This window comes from Ischnura elegans, chromosome 4, assembly GCF_921293095.1.
Source record: "Ischnura elegans chromosome 4, ioIscEleg1.1, whole genome shotgun sequence".
Taxonomy (NCBI): domain Eukaryota; kingdom Metazoa; phylum Arthropoda; class Insecta; order Odonata; family Coenagrionidae; genus Ischnura; species Ischnura elegans.
This window is the reverse complement of record NC_060249.1, coordinates 32,673,140-32,687,975: the sequence shown is the minus strand read 5'-3', so window position 1 is coordinate 32,687,975 and position 14,836 is coordinate 32,673,140. Positions and strand designations below refer to the sequence as shown.

At 38.1% G+C, this 14,836-nt stretch overlaps 1 protein-coding gene across 3 annotated transcripts in view; it reads right to left on the bottom strand.

The window, feature by feature from the left end:
* LOC124157238 (dynein light chain Tctex-type 5-B-like) overlaps nt 1–14,828 on the bottom strand; it is a 48,519-nt gene extending 33,691 nt beyond the window's left edge. The window contains exons 1-5 of one of the 3 annotated variants that reach the window (XM_046531804.1): nt 14,760–14,828; nt 13,691–14,045; nt 13,518–13,605; nt 13,209–13,439; nt 12,543–13,122 (exon numbers count right to left, since the gene is read on the bottom strand). In XM_046531804.1, coding sequence (XP_046387760.1) covers nt 13,006–13,122; nt 13,209–13,439; nt 13,518–13,605; nt 13,691–13,908 — 654 coding nt within the window. In that variant the 5' untranslated portion in view covers nt 13,909–14,045; nt 14,760–14,828 and the 3' untranslated portion in view covers nt 12,543–13,005. Of the gene's footprint in view, nt 1–12,542; nt 13,123–13,208; nt 13,440–13,517; nt 13,606–13,690; nt 14,046–14,759 lie in introns of those variants that run through there. The other 2 variants (XM_046531803.1, XM_046531805.1) reach the window with 2 other exon arrangements.
* Nucleotides 14,829–14,836: the final 8 nt, after the last annotated feature.

Sequence of the window (14,836 nt, the reverse complement as noted above, 5' to 3'; positions counted from 1 at the left end):
AGAATATATTTTCATACCTCAGTGTTACACACCGAGATTCGATGAAATTTTCCCGCAGGCTTTTCTTCTCTCTAGATTTATTTACATAATCAATAACAAATTAAGTCCACCTCCGCTCCTGTAAGTAACTGACGCCATCCATTAAGAGAGCTGGAGGCTTTGCGAACTTATACGAGTACAATCCCATGGTAAGTATAACGTACATTATCTTCGATAATAATACGAGCCCTAGCCAGTTACTCACCGAAAATTTAAGAGAGCTCGGGAAAAATAGAAATATGGTTAAGTTGTGCCTAATTTATGAGTAGATGAAAGCGATAAAGTCATTTTGCAGCTTTCCTAGCAGCAAAAAATGGTAAACTGATCAATTTGTAGATTAAAATACAAATTATTATTTAGTTCACATTTCTGGATATTATTTTAAAATTGCTACAATACGGTTAAGTAAACCGACACAATTAATTTCCTCATTCCCAATACGTAAGTACAATAACTATCGATAAAGATATGAATTAATCTGGTTTAAATAAGAGGTTGCAACGGAAAAAGAGTTGTCTAACTAGAAAGCTTACAGGGTGCTATTCTTTAAGTTCCAAAAATAGAAATGTTTTATAGATTCAAGCCATAAGTTATCAGCAATATTTCATCCTCTTGAAATAAACTTTCATATCCTAGCTCTCCGTTCTCGTGATTCGGTGAAATGTTTCCTTAGGGTTTTTCTTCTCTCATAATTTATTACGACAGCTTTCACTGCTCCACTTGGGAGACACGAGAAAAAAACACATCCCGAGGGGCCAAGACCACTGTTAGTTTTTATTGCGTGAGATTGTCATCTGACGAAGAGTTAAAATATTTCTAACCACCTCGAGAGCGCCCTGTATTCCATTACTTTAATTTGCTTCCTTTCAACGCCAGATTACTCATAGAACAAGTCATTTAGCACCAAACTATTTCCAATGGCTTTCTACGCGCGTAACCCAAAACGTAAAGAACCAAAAAAATTTTGGCGAGAGCAACCACAATAATCTCCTTGCCTCTTCATGCTCACTGAGTGGAGGAGGAAAAGAAGACACATTATTGTTACATAATTTCTGTACCAATTCCTCCATTACTGTGGAAGGGAGTCACCGAAAATCGCAAAGGGAATAGGCGACCCCAGGAAGGACGAAATATTTTCTGGATATTTTTACTATTAACTTGCATACTATAAAAAATTATATAAAGAAAAATACACATTTCTCATTGAATTTAATCGCATTTAGAAATATAAACCATTCGTTATTTTGCTTTACTCTGTGCATTGACGCATGCTCCACTAATAAAATAAAATCAATTTAGTATAAAATGGGTTTTTACCAGTCCACGCATAATAATTACATAAAAATCAATACATACCCATGCACACAGTGATGAAATTTCTACCTAGTTAGGGTTGCCATATTAGGCACCTTGCCAGGCCCATTTAAACAGATAGCTCACCCCACCCACCCCGAATCAAATGAGTAGACCACCCCTCAAATTTTATTAAATAACGCATATTTGACATGTAACTCCCTAGGGGTTCTTCAGTCATTATTACTGTCCACAAAACTAAAACTAAAAATTAGTCGAAAGTTTTTACTTATGGAACGAATGGTCAAATCGATGCTCTTTGGTGAATCACCAAATTACTAAGAAACTACAGTTGTACTCCTAAAATGACAACTTCCATATTTGATAGCTTTCTAATGCTCATAAATAAAACAAAATCAAATATCTCCAAATCCCTCCCACTTTAGAGCTACAAGGTCGTAGATAATGTTAAATTACAAAGACTCTTTTTGAGTCTACCGCTTATTAGGAAATTTGTGCCATATCTTTGCTTCGAGGTTAGGGGTTAAAAAATCATGTAGATAAATTCTGATTTCTGAGAACACCAGGGATTCGAAGTACTTACTAAAGGTATTGCCGAACAATTTTAAATAAAAATATTTCACCGATGGTAGGCAGTGTTATATTATATTCTGAATGCATGTCCAACCAACAAGATATTGTAAGGTATTACACCTCACTATCAATACATATATTGATACTAATCAGAGGGGATCGGGTTGGTATGGTGGCTCGAGTGTTGGCTTCCCACCTCGTACGCTCGGGTTCAAATCCCTGCGGTGTCAGGGAATTTTCAGAGACTGCCCGATCCCCACTTGAATGTCGTGTGGAGGCGCAATTTCAAGCGCAACACTCCGTCCGGCTGATGGGAATTTTAGCCGTGGTCCCCTTGGCGCCTTTCGTTAAGAGCAGGCTAATGCCGACACTGGGTTTCTCTCCACCCTTCCTTCCATACCCTTCCCTCATGGCGCAAATGACCTCAGCTGCCGGTGGCCTACTCCAAACACCATACCATACCGATACTAATCAGGTTCTTCTGACGATGCCAATATGAAGCTAATTTATTAAGTAACTCTGAGTTTCAACTATATCACACAAAAAATGTTTGCCATTACATAACGTCAACGCCATTTTGATCTTAAGGGAAGATTGGTGGATGATCGAACCTAAGGCTTAGCATACGAGATTCTCACCCCACCGTCACTGAAGCCAGCAGGTCCACATGCAGTGGAAATATACCGCCCGTTATTGAAGTTGAAGCCAGAGGAAGGGGAAGGCAGGAATTCCGACGATAGTAATGTAATTTATTCAGGCCCAGAATTAAAAATTCTTTTGTGCAGACAAGCAAATAGCCTTCAGAGGAGCCAGACTTGGAGCTGACGGTCGATTCCAACGGAGCGCAATTCATTGGGCCACCTCTACGCGCTAGTTAACTCGCTCGATCCAACTTGGTTGGATTGTTCCCATTTCAAGCTTAAATTTGGCCTCGGATTTAAAAAAAAGCACGTAGAGCTGGAGTAAAGACAATTGATTTTCTTGAATATTTCGACCGCGGCTCTTTGTGGGTAGCGCGGAAACATTTTGCGGGCAATGACAAAACTATTTACGGCGTGTGTGACAAGGAGGTGCAGTAATAACGACAGCTCGGGACACGCTAGATGGAAGGGCGTTGAGGTCGTTAGCGTCACGCGATGACTACAGGAAGTTGCCCAAACCAATTTGAGACCATTCCCCAAAATGAGGCCTAACAATAGCAACTGGGATATCTCCACTGCAGGCGTGACTGTTTCGTGGCAAGACGGGATGTAGCGTGAAGGACGAAGAAAGAATCACATTTTAAGGGCTCATCTGGGAGGGAGAACTCTTTAATTGTGTCTGCAAATTTAACACGACGGCTTGGCCGAGAACTCCGACTGCCAGTTAACAAGAGCCAAGCAGTATATGAGGGAAGGGAAGTTTCTCCTTAACAAAGGCTGAATGGAAAATCCCCTTAAAATAAGGGATTTAAGTATTATTTTACGTATATTTAATAAGTGCATTCAAGAGCGTTACATCCAGAGATATCGCCTCTAATAAACTTAGATCATATTCCGGAAAATGCCATCGAAAAGGCGTTCAAAAGGCTTACACAAGAATGATACTCCGATTAGATAATTCCCGAAATATTTTCCTAAGGCATTGTTTCCAGAGCACGCAAAGTACAAAAAAGCGCGAAATTTATAACAAAAGTTAAAGCTTAATGCTAATCCACAAAAATTAAATCCTTATGAATGCAAGAGGTCAGGGTGAGGAAATTCGACAAGATAAACTGTAATTATTGCTGACTGAAAATTTTCGGTCAAGCATAGGAATGAATACATGCCCGATAATTGTGTTCATACCTCAATTTCACATAATCTCTCAGCTGATTGAAGGAAAAGATAAAAACCGCTTGAGCAGCGTAATAGCAGATCCTATCCAGCGGTAAATATTTAGCCTGCCACAGGAAAAGAGGAGCAAAACCACCAAGCAAATGTCATGTAGACTACAGTAACTGATTTAAAAGTAAAGTCAGGTCTCTGCTCTCGGTTGGATAGAACTGCTCGTCAATTATAAATCAATTTGAGTGAATATCGTGTGCAAATATCATGATTTTTAATCCGCCATGAATTTTCTCAAAGTTTATGTCGAATCCTTTTAAGGTTCATGTAGTTATTCGTATAAAGACAAATTCCTTGACCTCCGATTTCTGGCGAAGCTCAAAGAAGTGAACTAAGCCTTATCAATCGAAACGGATGCTAATTTACATAACGACGGATTATAGATTCCCTTAAAAATCCCCGACGAGAACGCATCCACCCTGTAGGGTTAACTGTCTTCATTTTGGATTGAAATTAGTTATACAATGTAAAACAAAAGGAAAAATTAAGCCTACCGGAGAACATAATGCACAATTATGAGTTCCTACAGAAAATACACATCACTTATACCCTTAGGATCACAGAAAAGTTTGGGAAAAGACTGTGACATTTGTAATGGGAATGGTAGATTTTCGAAAGAATCGTTTAGAAAGATACATTAGGAAACACAAGTTTCCCAGAAAAGGCAACTATTTTTACAGTTTAGTACACCTCGCAACCTAGAGACCCAACGTCACCTCCTGACAAATACTTTTTTCGTCGCACAGTGAAGTAAACTACATCAAAACCTGGTCAAAAAACAAATCCTCAAGTTTTTTTTCGAAAAGTTCAAAATTATTACAGCTAGATTGTTAAGTAGTTAACGGAACCAATTCATATAACATCTGATGTCAGAAATTATTTTTAACATAAATATAGGAATGGGAAGTATGTGGATTTTAATTTGCGCGTAAAACGAGCGCATTATCGTGCTGCAAATTGCTATCTTCTTCGTTGTGTTGAGGCTTAAAATACTAGAAACAATAGGATCGGCATTAAAATGTGTATCCCTCCATTTTAAAGTATATTTTTTTTAGTTTTTCATCGATTATATATGAAAAATAAATTTGCCCTCTCTTTTTATGCCTTTAAAAACTAAGTGTGTCCGATTCGAGTATCAAAATGCCTACACCCTACAAAAAACTATTTTTTTTCTTTGCTCGTCGGATCTTGTGGGGAACATTTTTTTTAATGCTTGGTGAAATAGTATAACTTTTTTAACGTATATAAAAGAACAAACTTGAGGAAATTTACACTTTCTTTGTATTTCGAATGTTAGTTTTAATCACTAATGCACTCTTGGCTTTCTACTCTTAATCTCATTAACTCACAGCCTTCACACATTTTCTCGCATTAGCGTTAGTTATTAAATATGAAATATTATAAAGAATCAATTTAGAAGTAAAATATTACCTCACATACCTAAAAATTACATAAAATTCAATAGTTTAAAAAAATTCGTCAAATCATCAAATAAATGAATTGGATGGATGAGGCAGATACTTTGTGGAGATCCATTATGAGATATGAAGTGAAACACTTTGCACTTTCCACATAAACATTTATTACACTAGAGTCGACATGTTTCGCTGCACTGCAGCATTATCAAGACGAAACATGTCGACTCTAGTGTAATAAATTTCTATGTGGAAAGTGCAAACTGTTTCACTTCATATCTCATCAAATAAAACTTTCTCGGGCTAAATATGACTTTGTTTTCAGATTTTGCTCTCAATACAACTCAATAACGTGGATTTTATTTAGAAATAAATTTGTTTCTAACTTTATAAGGCCGTAAACTGTGTTTATGTTATGGAAATATCCAGAAACTTGCTTTGGCATGAATTAGGTTGGAGCTCTGGGAGCGTTGAAGAAAGAATGGGGCCAGAGCCTAACAGGCCTAGCCTTACAGGGATCTTAAGGGCACACGATGGCTTCAGACCTTAATACTCTGAAACTTGAATAATAAGCTGAAACACTTGTGGCTAAATGAGAAATTTCGAATGCAAGCTACCGCAAAGCGTGTCCGAAGTTTTGCGCGTCGTATAAGCAGTTAAGTTTTTATTCATACGCCTACATCGTGCATGACAGCGCATTCATGAAGAAACGACGAATAATACATGATTTTGGCCAGGTTTTTAGAGTCATATACTCCACTCAGCGGCGCCCAAGTACATAACCCACTTCAACCGATTTTATCCATAAACTTAGACAAAAAAAGGAATAAGTAAATAGTTAAGCTCCCTGTTTGATGGGTACGGTGAAAACCTTAAATATCAATGAATGTTCTGATTCATTGATCCAGACTACAGATCGTCGAGGATGCAATGTAATGAGCCTTATTGGAAGATTCGCTCGTTCTTTTCCGCGTATGAAATTATGATGGTTATAAAATTACAGGGTTATAGACAGTATAAACTGAAGCACATTTGCCCATTAGGGAAATACGAGATACGTGCTTAAATACCAGAGAAAGGACAGGATGTCACGAGAAAAACGACCAGCCTAAAAAAAATAAATGACCGGTGGGAGTCGGAAACACCTCCCACAAAGCGCTTTCACGTGGCTATGTACTCCCGGACACGCGAATAAACGGTGCACTCACCTCTCCAACTTCGATCACGTGATCTCCGTAACCTTTATTTCGTTCCGACTACCTGTGACTTTTTTCGGCTTGAATAAAAAAGGGAGAGGGCGGACTTTTAGTGTATTTTTGCATGCGCTCCGGAAGTTAAGAGAACTTCCCAACAGAGTTGACGCATGAAAAAACTCGCAGATGTCGTTCCCACGCGAGCTGAGATATGTTGGATGGGAAACGGTCAAGATATAAAATTCCTTATCGCCCGAAATAAAATTCGTGAGCCGCAGAACTACCGTGAGGGTGACATCGAATGATCGCCATCGCTTCCGCGTCGATTTTTTTTTTTCCTGAGCATCGCACGAAACGTTCATGAATGAAAAAATGAACGGCTGGTTCCGAGATCATATATACTACCCCGGCGACGACTACATTTCAGAAGAAGGGAATGCCCCAAAGAGAACGCAAGAATTATCTGCTTCAGCTACTACGTCAAATGCCCTCCACCTCTGCTCCAATACATCACCCGTTCTCTAAGGCAGGGGCGCAGCTAGGAATTAAGGCTAGGGGGGAGGGGGCTTCGGAGCAACTAATACTGGGGTGCACGGGGATATGAAATACCCACCAGGATGAGCAGTATTAGCGAAATTAATAAATTGCGGAATTTTAAGATAAATGGTTCAAAATGATGAGTTTTACGGCTTTCTGAGGGATATTTTATTAATATTTATACTATTCTATAAGTAATATCAATCCAATGACTGGGTTAAACTTTAAAATTTCTCTGAGCTCTGGCGGGGGGTTTTATCCCCCAAACTACGCTACGCCACTGCTCTAAGGCGATAACACAGATTATTATAGATCTATTTTCCCTTCATTACGATATATCTGATGAATATTTTACTTAACTTCAAAGCATAAATTATGTAAAACTTGAGAGATCTACAAATAGTCGCAAAAATTTTGGTCGGAGATTCCTCCAGTAATAAAGTCACGTTTTAGTTGACGATGAGTCGAATCACCCGCTATGATCAATAAAAAATGGTACGCTGATCAAGCAATGGGAACCATGTTTTATAACTCATGATTTAGGAGTACAAAGTTTCCGAGACGAATCCAAATTCCTCTAAAATTGCAAAAAATATACGATTATAGAAAATATTTAGTTGTTATTTCAGATTAAAAATTAAAAAAAAGACCTTTCCCATAACATTGATAACTTTCTCTCAGGTAAAGAACAGGTAACGTGCTGTAACGCAACGGCAAAGATTATGGGAGAGCCCCGAAAAAAAACCGAATGTTATTTTAATATAACTAGTGCATGAACTAATTTTTTGAGAGATTCTTGAGCCTTTCCTTAAAGGAATGGATTTTAGGCTAGATTTACACTTATTTATGGCCCAAGGCAGCTAAAAGGCACACAATGGTCATTAATCTCATGAGAGAACGAGGAGAAAGGTCTTCATATGTGTAATAGAGATAAAAAGAGGCTGAATGCGATTCTGAAGCTGCAGTCAAGTTAGACAAACTAATGGTAAAACCAAAGGTTGATAGGTAAAAAAGCGAGCTTTATCGAGTTTTAAGGCAAATTAGGGTGGTGAGTAATGTTTAAATAAGAATAAATGGAAATGTAATAAAGCATCCCACATTCCATTATTCGGTACTCCCAGCTCGGACCATTTCCTTTGGCTAACTTGAAATCTCTAATTCCGGAGGAAACGACTTATAATGTCTTCAACGTTGGACTTCAATCTCAAAAGAAAGTTAGCACATCGAAGAGGTGCCGAGGCAAGCTTCTCTAATTAGATTTAAAAATAGCCAACACAATGATATAATAAAATTCTCTCCTATCTCGAAATTTTATGTTTCGGTTCCAGGTGCGAATGATTCATTCCACATCGACACTGTGGTGTTTTCCCTTAGTCCTAAATGCTATGAGGAGAGCCCTTTATTGACTAACGTATCCAGACACTACAAATTCTGGTTATCCAATCCAAGTCTTCCAAAATTCTTGCGCAATAATGACTTCGCATCACAAGCGTAGCCAGAAATTTAGGTCGCTAGCTAGGAATTATTTATATAGAAAAAGTATAATCAACGCCAACGTTAGAACAGATCTACAGACATCATTCTAATCTAGGGTGGTCTAAAAGTTTTTTTCCTCTTAAATCTTTTCCCATAGTTGATCCCCACGATTTCTAATCACCTCAGGCTCTTCATGTGTTTTTTATCATACTACATATATTCATTTACGTTAAGGCAGAATTTACATATATTTAGAAACTACTTCATGACCATCATAAAACATCATGCAAATAGCATTTTTATATATATTTCCTTCCATTTATGAGGCCGTCTAATTTTATCGTTTGGCCTACATATTTCCCTATATATTTCTATTCCATGCTCTCAATTTCCCTATAACCTAATTCACACACCCCCAATCTTTTCAACACCCTTGTGATCATGTCCTCTTGCCTTACCAAGCGCGATTGGCTAACATCCAACTCTCAAGCACGCGCCTCTACATCGATCACTTCCTCATTTGTCATCCTTTTCGTCCACCTCACTTCCTGCATAACCACATCTCGAGCACTCGAAGCCATTCTCCAACCTACATCCAAAATATCCTCGTTTCCGTCCCATATAAAGCAAAACGCCACAGCAGGCTCTTCACGTCTCTTCTTTACGCTCCGACGTAATGTCCATGTCTTATTCCTGTTGACAATAAACCTCCTGTTTACACGATACATTAACAAGTACGTGTTAATGTCTGTTTGTATAAATGATTTTTGCGGACCGGAACGGAACATGTGCGAATGTATGAACCAAATTAGAAGAGTTTTAATTTTCTGTTTATGCGTTCGCACATGTTGAATAGTTACACGCTGCATTTTCGTGTTCATACACATAAACATTAACTCGTATGTGTCAATACATCGTGTAACCATGAGATTCTAAATACACGGCATCCATCAGGGGACGAATAACCTCCGGGATGACAATTTTTCCATCCCAGAAAACCAATTAACTAAAATTTTACCACGTAAAAACCACGACCACCCTTAAAACATCGCGCCTTTATATTAACTATGTTATTTTCATCCGAAAATCTCAGTTGAGCACGCGGAGAAAACGTGCTTCGGAGCGACCGGCGAGCGAGTCCTAATGGAATCAGGATTTCCAGCGACGGAGAGCTCCCGCATGTATCCTCAGCATGCTTCTCACGTTCCGCCAAAGCGGTCGCATCACCCGTAACAAACCCGGCGGAGCTCCACCTTCCCCTCTGCCCCTCGCAGCCATTGTGCCATGGCCTGGCAACAGGGTGGAACGGAGCGCGCTCTCCTCCCCAGCCTCCCGCACCGTGAGAGAACCGCGGAGGCGGAGCGGGGTAACACCAGCGGGGTCGGCGCGAAACGCAACCTCGTCTTCTCCGCATCGAACAGGAAGAGCGAACCGCCGCGCCGTCGGGCTGCGGTTTCAAAACCTCTTAATTCATCAAATGCCTGGAGACCGCAATGGAAAAAAAGTCATTCGTCTGAGATGTATGCTTTTGAATCATATAGCATGGGATTGGATTGTGTATCCAAATGGCATGGAGCACCACAGTCCAGAGTTCGATTCCAGAGGTGAATCTCGATCCAAAAGTGGGTGCTCCATGGTGGGCTTACGATAATTTAAGTTTCGCCTTTTTCTTCAAATCTCCAATTGGAATTTAATAATGAGGACAGGCATCCAGTGCTGATTTCACTCAGCTAACTAACAAAAAGAGGAATGCGAATATATACCACAATTAATCCACAGCCGGATCCAAGTATAAATTTGAGAGTGAGTGTAACTTTCGAGAGGAGTAGGCAATATTTATCACACAGTAAGGAGATGTGAATTTTGAAGGTGCTTAGGTACAAAGTTTATTCAATTAATCTCCTGCAATTAATTTTACTTGTTTTCAATAGAAGACTTTTACATGCGAGAAAATAAAGCGAGTCTTCCAAGATTGTTTCGGTTTGAAATGGCATAATTGACAAATGAAATATGCGGTATATTAATTCCGGAGATTAAAGATTCCAGAGTTAGAATTAGTAAAAGTTCGCGAGTTCGAATCCCACCCGAATAGATTGCCCATCTCCAGGGCTCGGATGTTTGTAATAGTTAATCGTTAATTGTCGTCGAAACACCCGATGTAAAGGTCCTTTAAAAGGTGGGGGTACTTAAAAATAAACAAATAAATATCCTTACGGCTGGTTTCCGAACTTCGCAAAATTACATGTGTGTTTCCGACCCTATTAAAACAGCACAAAATTTTCGAGTTCGATCACCTCTTTTTGGCAAAAGGCGAACTTCTGTAATATGCTCCTTATTTTAATGGCAGCACTCAACGAGTACTCCAACAACACGATGTTAGGATGTTAAACTGTTTAAAAAATATATAAGAAAATTCGTAAAGTCATCCTCTGAAATTCAACCCCACTTATGGTTTTACTTAAAGTTAAAAAATACCATTTTTATAACAAAATAAATCATGCAAACGCGCGTCTAGATTCCCAAGGTATGATTATAATAATATTGGTTAGTATGTATGACACGAAGATAATTAAGCGCCAAAATATATGAGCATAACATCGACCTTGCCAGGAAGAAAATATGAAATAGAAAATTTTACGATGTCTACGGCTAAACATTGAGCCATTTAACATGTTAGCAACTGAAACCTATAGAACATAACCTCTGTAGAATGCGCTATTTCCTCAAGCCAAGGGTAAAGGCAAAATGTTAATTAACGCAATGAATGCCTAGATGCCTAGGGAAACAGACGGATAAAAATTATTCAAGGCCAACATACGCTCTGAGCTCAAAGGGTAAAATTGGTAGACCAAAAATACAGTTACATTCTGTTCAAAAGACCATTATCGGCGAATAAAAATTATCAAAGCCGTAATTCAATACGATGAGCTATTGGTACAATCAAGGAATGGTAGGCAGGAATGCCTGGAGAACGTTTCAGCTTAAATGTAAGTTTATTTCGCTACGTTTTGAGAGAGTTAAAAAAACAAGAGATTGTAATATTTTAAATAAGCTAGGCAATCTGTTCAACAGGAACGAAACTAAAATCGTACACAGATGAAATAACTCCATACCTTCGAGAAAATGGAAATTTTAACATGTTAATAAGCCTAGGATTTCCCCGTTATCATTCACTGCTCTCAACCACGAGTCACGATGCAAGTTTCAGAGCATCAAATAAAAATTACGGGCTGAGGTCCGCAGATCGTTTTTAATTACGCTTGGTCCTCAAACTGGGTCAAACCGCGACAAACGTGGGTACTAGTTGCACAGCGTCAGACAAGTAGATAACAGCATAATGAAATCAAAAACTAATTATGCCCATGCTAGATAAAATGCAACCAGAAAAAGACAGTGATTGAGGAGTGATATTGATTTTTAAAATAAACAATGATTGCAAATGATAATAGCTAACGACCTATAATTAATATAGAAGAAAAAAATCGCAAAGCCACATCCTCTACGGTACACTCCTCTCTAAAACGAATGAATGAGGCCCGGTTGGCGAGCGTAAAATAAACCTTGACAAGTAAAGGATAGTTAGTTAACCAATCTAAACTAATAAAAACCGTCAACAAAAACAGCTATAAACCATATCTCTCGTTACAAAGTCAATTAACAAATTAATTTTTAAAAAACCGGCTAAGTCAATGGAAATCGACTTCGCAATGACACTTCTCATCCTGCGAAAGCGAGAGATACTTGGCACTGACAATGAGAGAGATAAATTTATCCTTGAGTTTCTTCAACCCGCAATTCACCTGTACCGTTACTTCCAGCGGGACTTCTGAAAATGGAATTTTCCGATTCTCACTGCATTCAATTGCATATGAATCTCACAGGACTTGCGCAGGGTATGAAATGGTATAACAAGGAACCCCTTAAAGTTAAGCTAAAAGAATTTGAGTGCTGACTTCATAATTCCTTTTTTCACTCGCGACAATTTTGACGGGGCACACTCAAGAGTCGAAATCCTAGTATGGCTGAAAACATATTTACCACTGCCGTGAGAAAAATAATTTGAAACAAAAATTAATACTGATAAAACATATTGCATGTTATCTTACTTTTTACGAGGAATAAAACAATCATTCACAACAATAATTTATTGATCCAAGCGAGGATGATTATAAAAATCTAACTGATTTATAACTATAGCAAAGGTTATAAAATTAAGCATATTTATAATCCACAATGGTAATAACATCAGTGGTAGTATGAATCTCTTTGATCAACAAGTTACTTAAAATCAATTGATATAACATGTCTAAATAAATATATAATATAGTTATTAATAAACAATCGCAAGCAAATGTATAAAAATATAGCCACAATAAATTAATTTAAATACTATGATGATAGCATGAATTTGATTTGGCCCATCACATCAATTAATATCAACACAAATAATAGACATTTACAACATTAAATCTAAAATTTACATTTTCACGTCAGCTAAGAGAGACATCCACAGTGTATAAATACAATCGCGCTATACCACTCATACTTACAAAGGAATGCACAATTAGGTACACGAGTAAAACGTTCATAAAATCACAATTTTAAACTTTCAACTTCTCTTTTTATATTCAGTCTAGCTTGTTGTTCGAATTTATCTCGGAATTCACGGGTAGCAAAAATGTTTGGTATCTGCAAGAACGTCTGCAAAACCTGTAAATGAGAAGTCAAGACTAAGAATTAAAATATAGCTCAAATTATAGATTTTTATGTGACCTCATCAGTAATAAAGTATATACCTTGAGTCGTAAATTAGAGTATGATTTATCAGGTAAGAAAGTATACTCTTGCCGAACTTGTTGAACGTATTCATCATACATAGTCGGTGGAGAGCCCAGGACTACCATATCTAAATCAAGGAAATAATGCTCGTCCTCCGTGCCATACGCTTCTTCCGTTTTATGTTCCTCAGTAATATGAGTAGCGGATGATTTTAACAGATGCGTTACCGCCAGATGCAGTGGACTACCCTGGAGAACGCAACAAATGACACAATAGAGCCAATTCTATGAGACAATAATTAAAATTGCAGTTAAAGGGATTCTTACCTTAGGAATACCACCTTCTTTCGCAAATTTCTCAAACATATGAATATTTCTTTCCTCATTATCTACTGATTTAGGGTCATACTCGAAACTAGCAATAAAATAAGGAAAGAAAGCATTAGTGTCGAAAAGAAACCAAATTAACATGCATAAAAAACCGCATTTAAGGTACTCACTAATGAAAGAATAGGGCTAACGCCACAGCATCAGGATTCTGCAAGTTGGATCTTACTGTTTCGAAATGCAAAAACTTCTTCTCCAAATGGTCAATATTATGGTATGTTCTCATTTCGTCATTATACTTCTTCTTCATATGCGTCCACCATTCTTCACTCACGGGGTCCAACACATTAGAAGTAATATCTTTCCATACATCCTGGAGCACTACTGACATCCTGGCCGACAAATCACTTTAACTGCAATTCAAAGGCGTTCACCGAGCAGAAAGTAAATTTTAATTGAAACCTTCGATGCTGCGATATATCGATGATTTACGAATCATTGATCGAACTGGAGCTGACGTTGCCAACCCTGTAAAGTACGATATCCGGGGTTCGCATAAGAGAAGTATCTGAAGTTGCCGCACGCGCTGCTATCAAAAAGGCCAAAAATACCGGGAATAACAGAACACCTTCAGAATTCGTTAGATATTCCGATCATTAATTATAACAAAATTGTTACTAGTGACTTTGCGTGTGAAAATATGCATCGATGCGCACATTCGCAAATGAATACCAGAAGCCTAACATAATTTCAAGCAAGTATTCCCGTAGTCATCTTCAATTGCTTTGGTCGAATATTCATATCACTTCCCGATCCGTACAAAATTAAGAAGCACACATGATAAAACCAAACGTACTCATCATATTACGAGGAAAATGCCGCACTTTATCATTAAAGTCCGAATCCAATCTTTCGTGCACCTAACATAGATTACTTTACATGCCACAAAGAATTGCCATTACTTCCCTGCCATGAACGACCTAGGTTACGTTCCTTGACGGTTACCTACAGGAAGAATACAAAATTAAATTTAAGCAAATTGGAGGCCAAAGAAGAAACAAGCTAGAAGTACCAATCAATCAACAAAAACGAGCGCCTATGCCGACCAGTATAACATCGGGTCAAATATGTTTGGAATGCCCGAGGGTAGCAAGAAAAATACTCCTAAGTTAAGATGTTATTCACCTGATTATAATAAAACAGCGTTATCACAAATACAAATAGAGAGTATCATATACATACCTATTTTCGCAATCCTTACCGCTGGCTCCGGTTGAAAGCACCACGAGATCACCGAAATCACGACAACAAAGGACAGT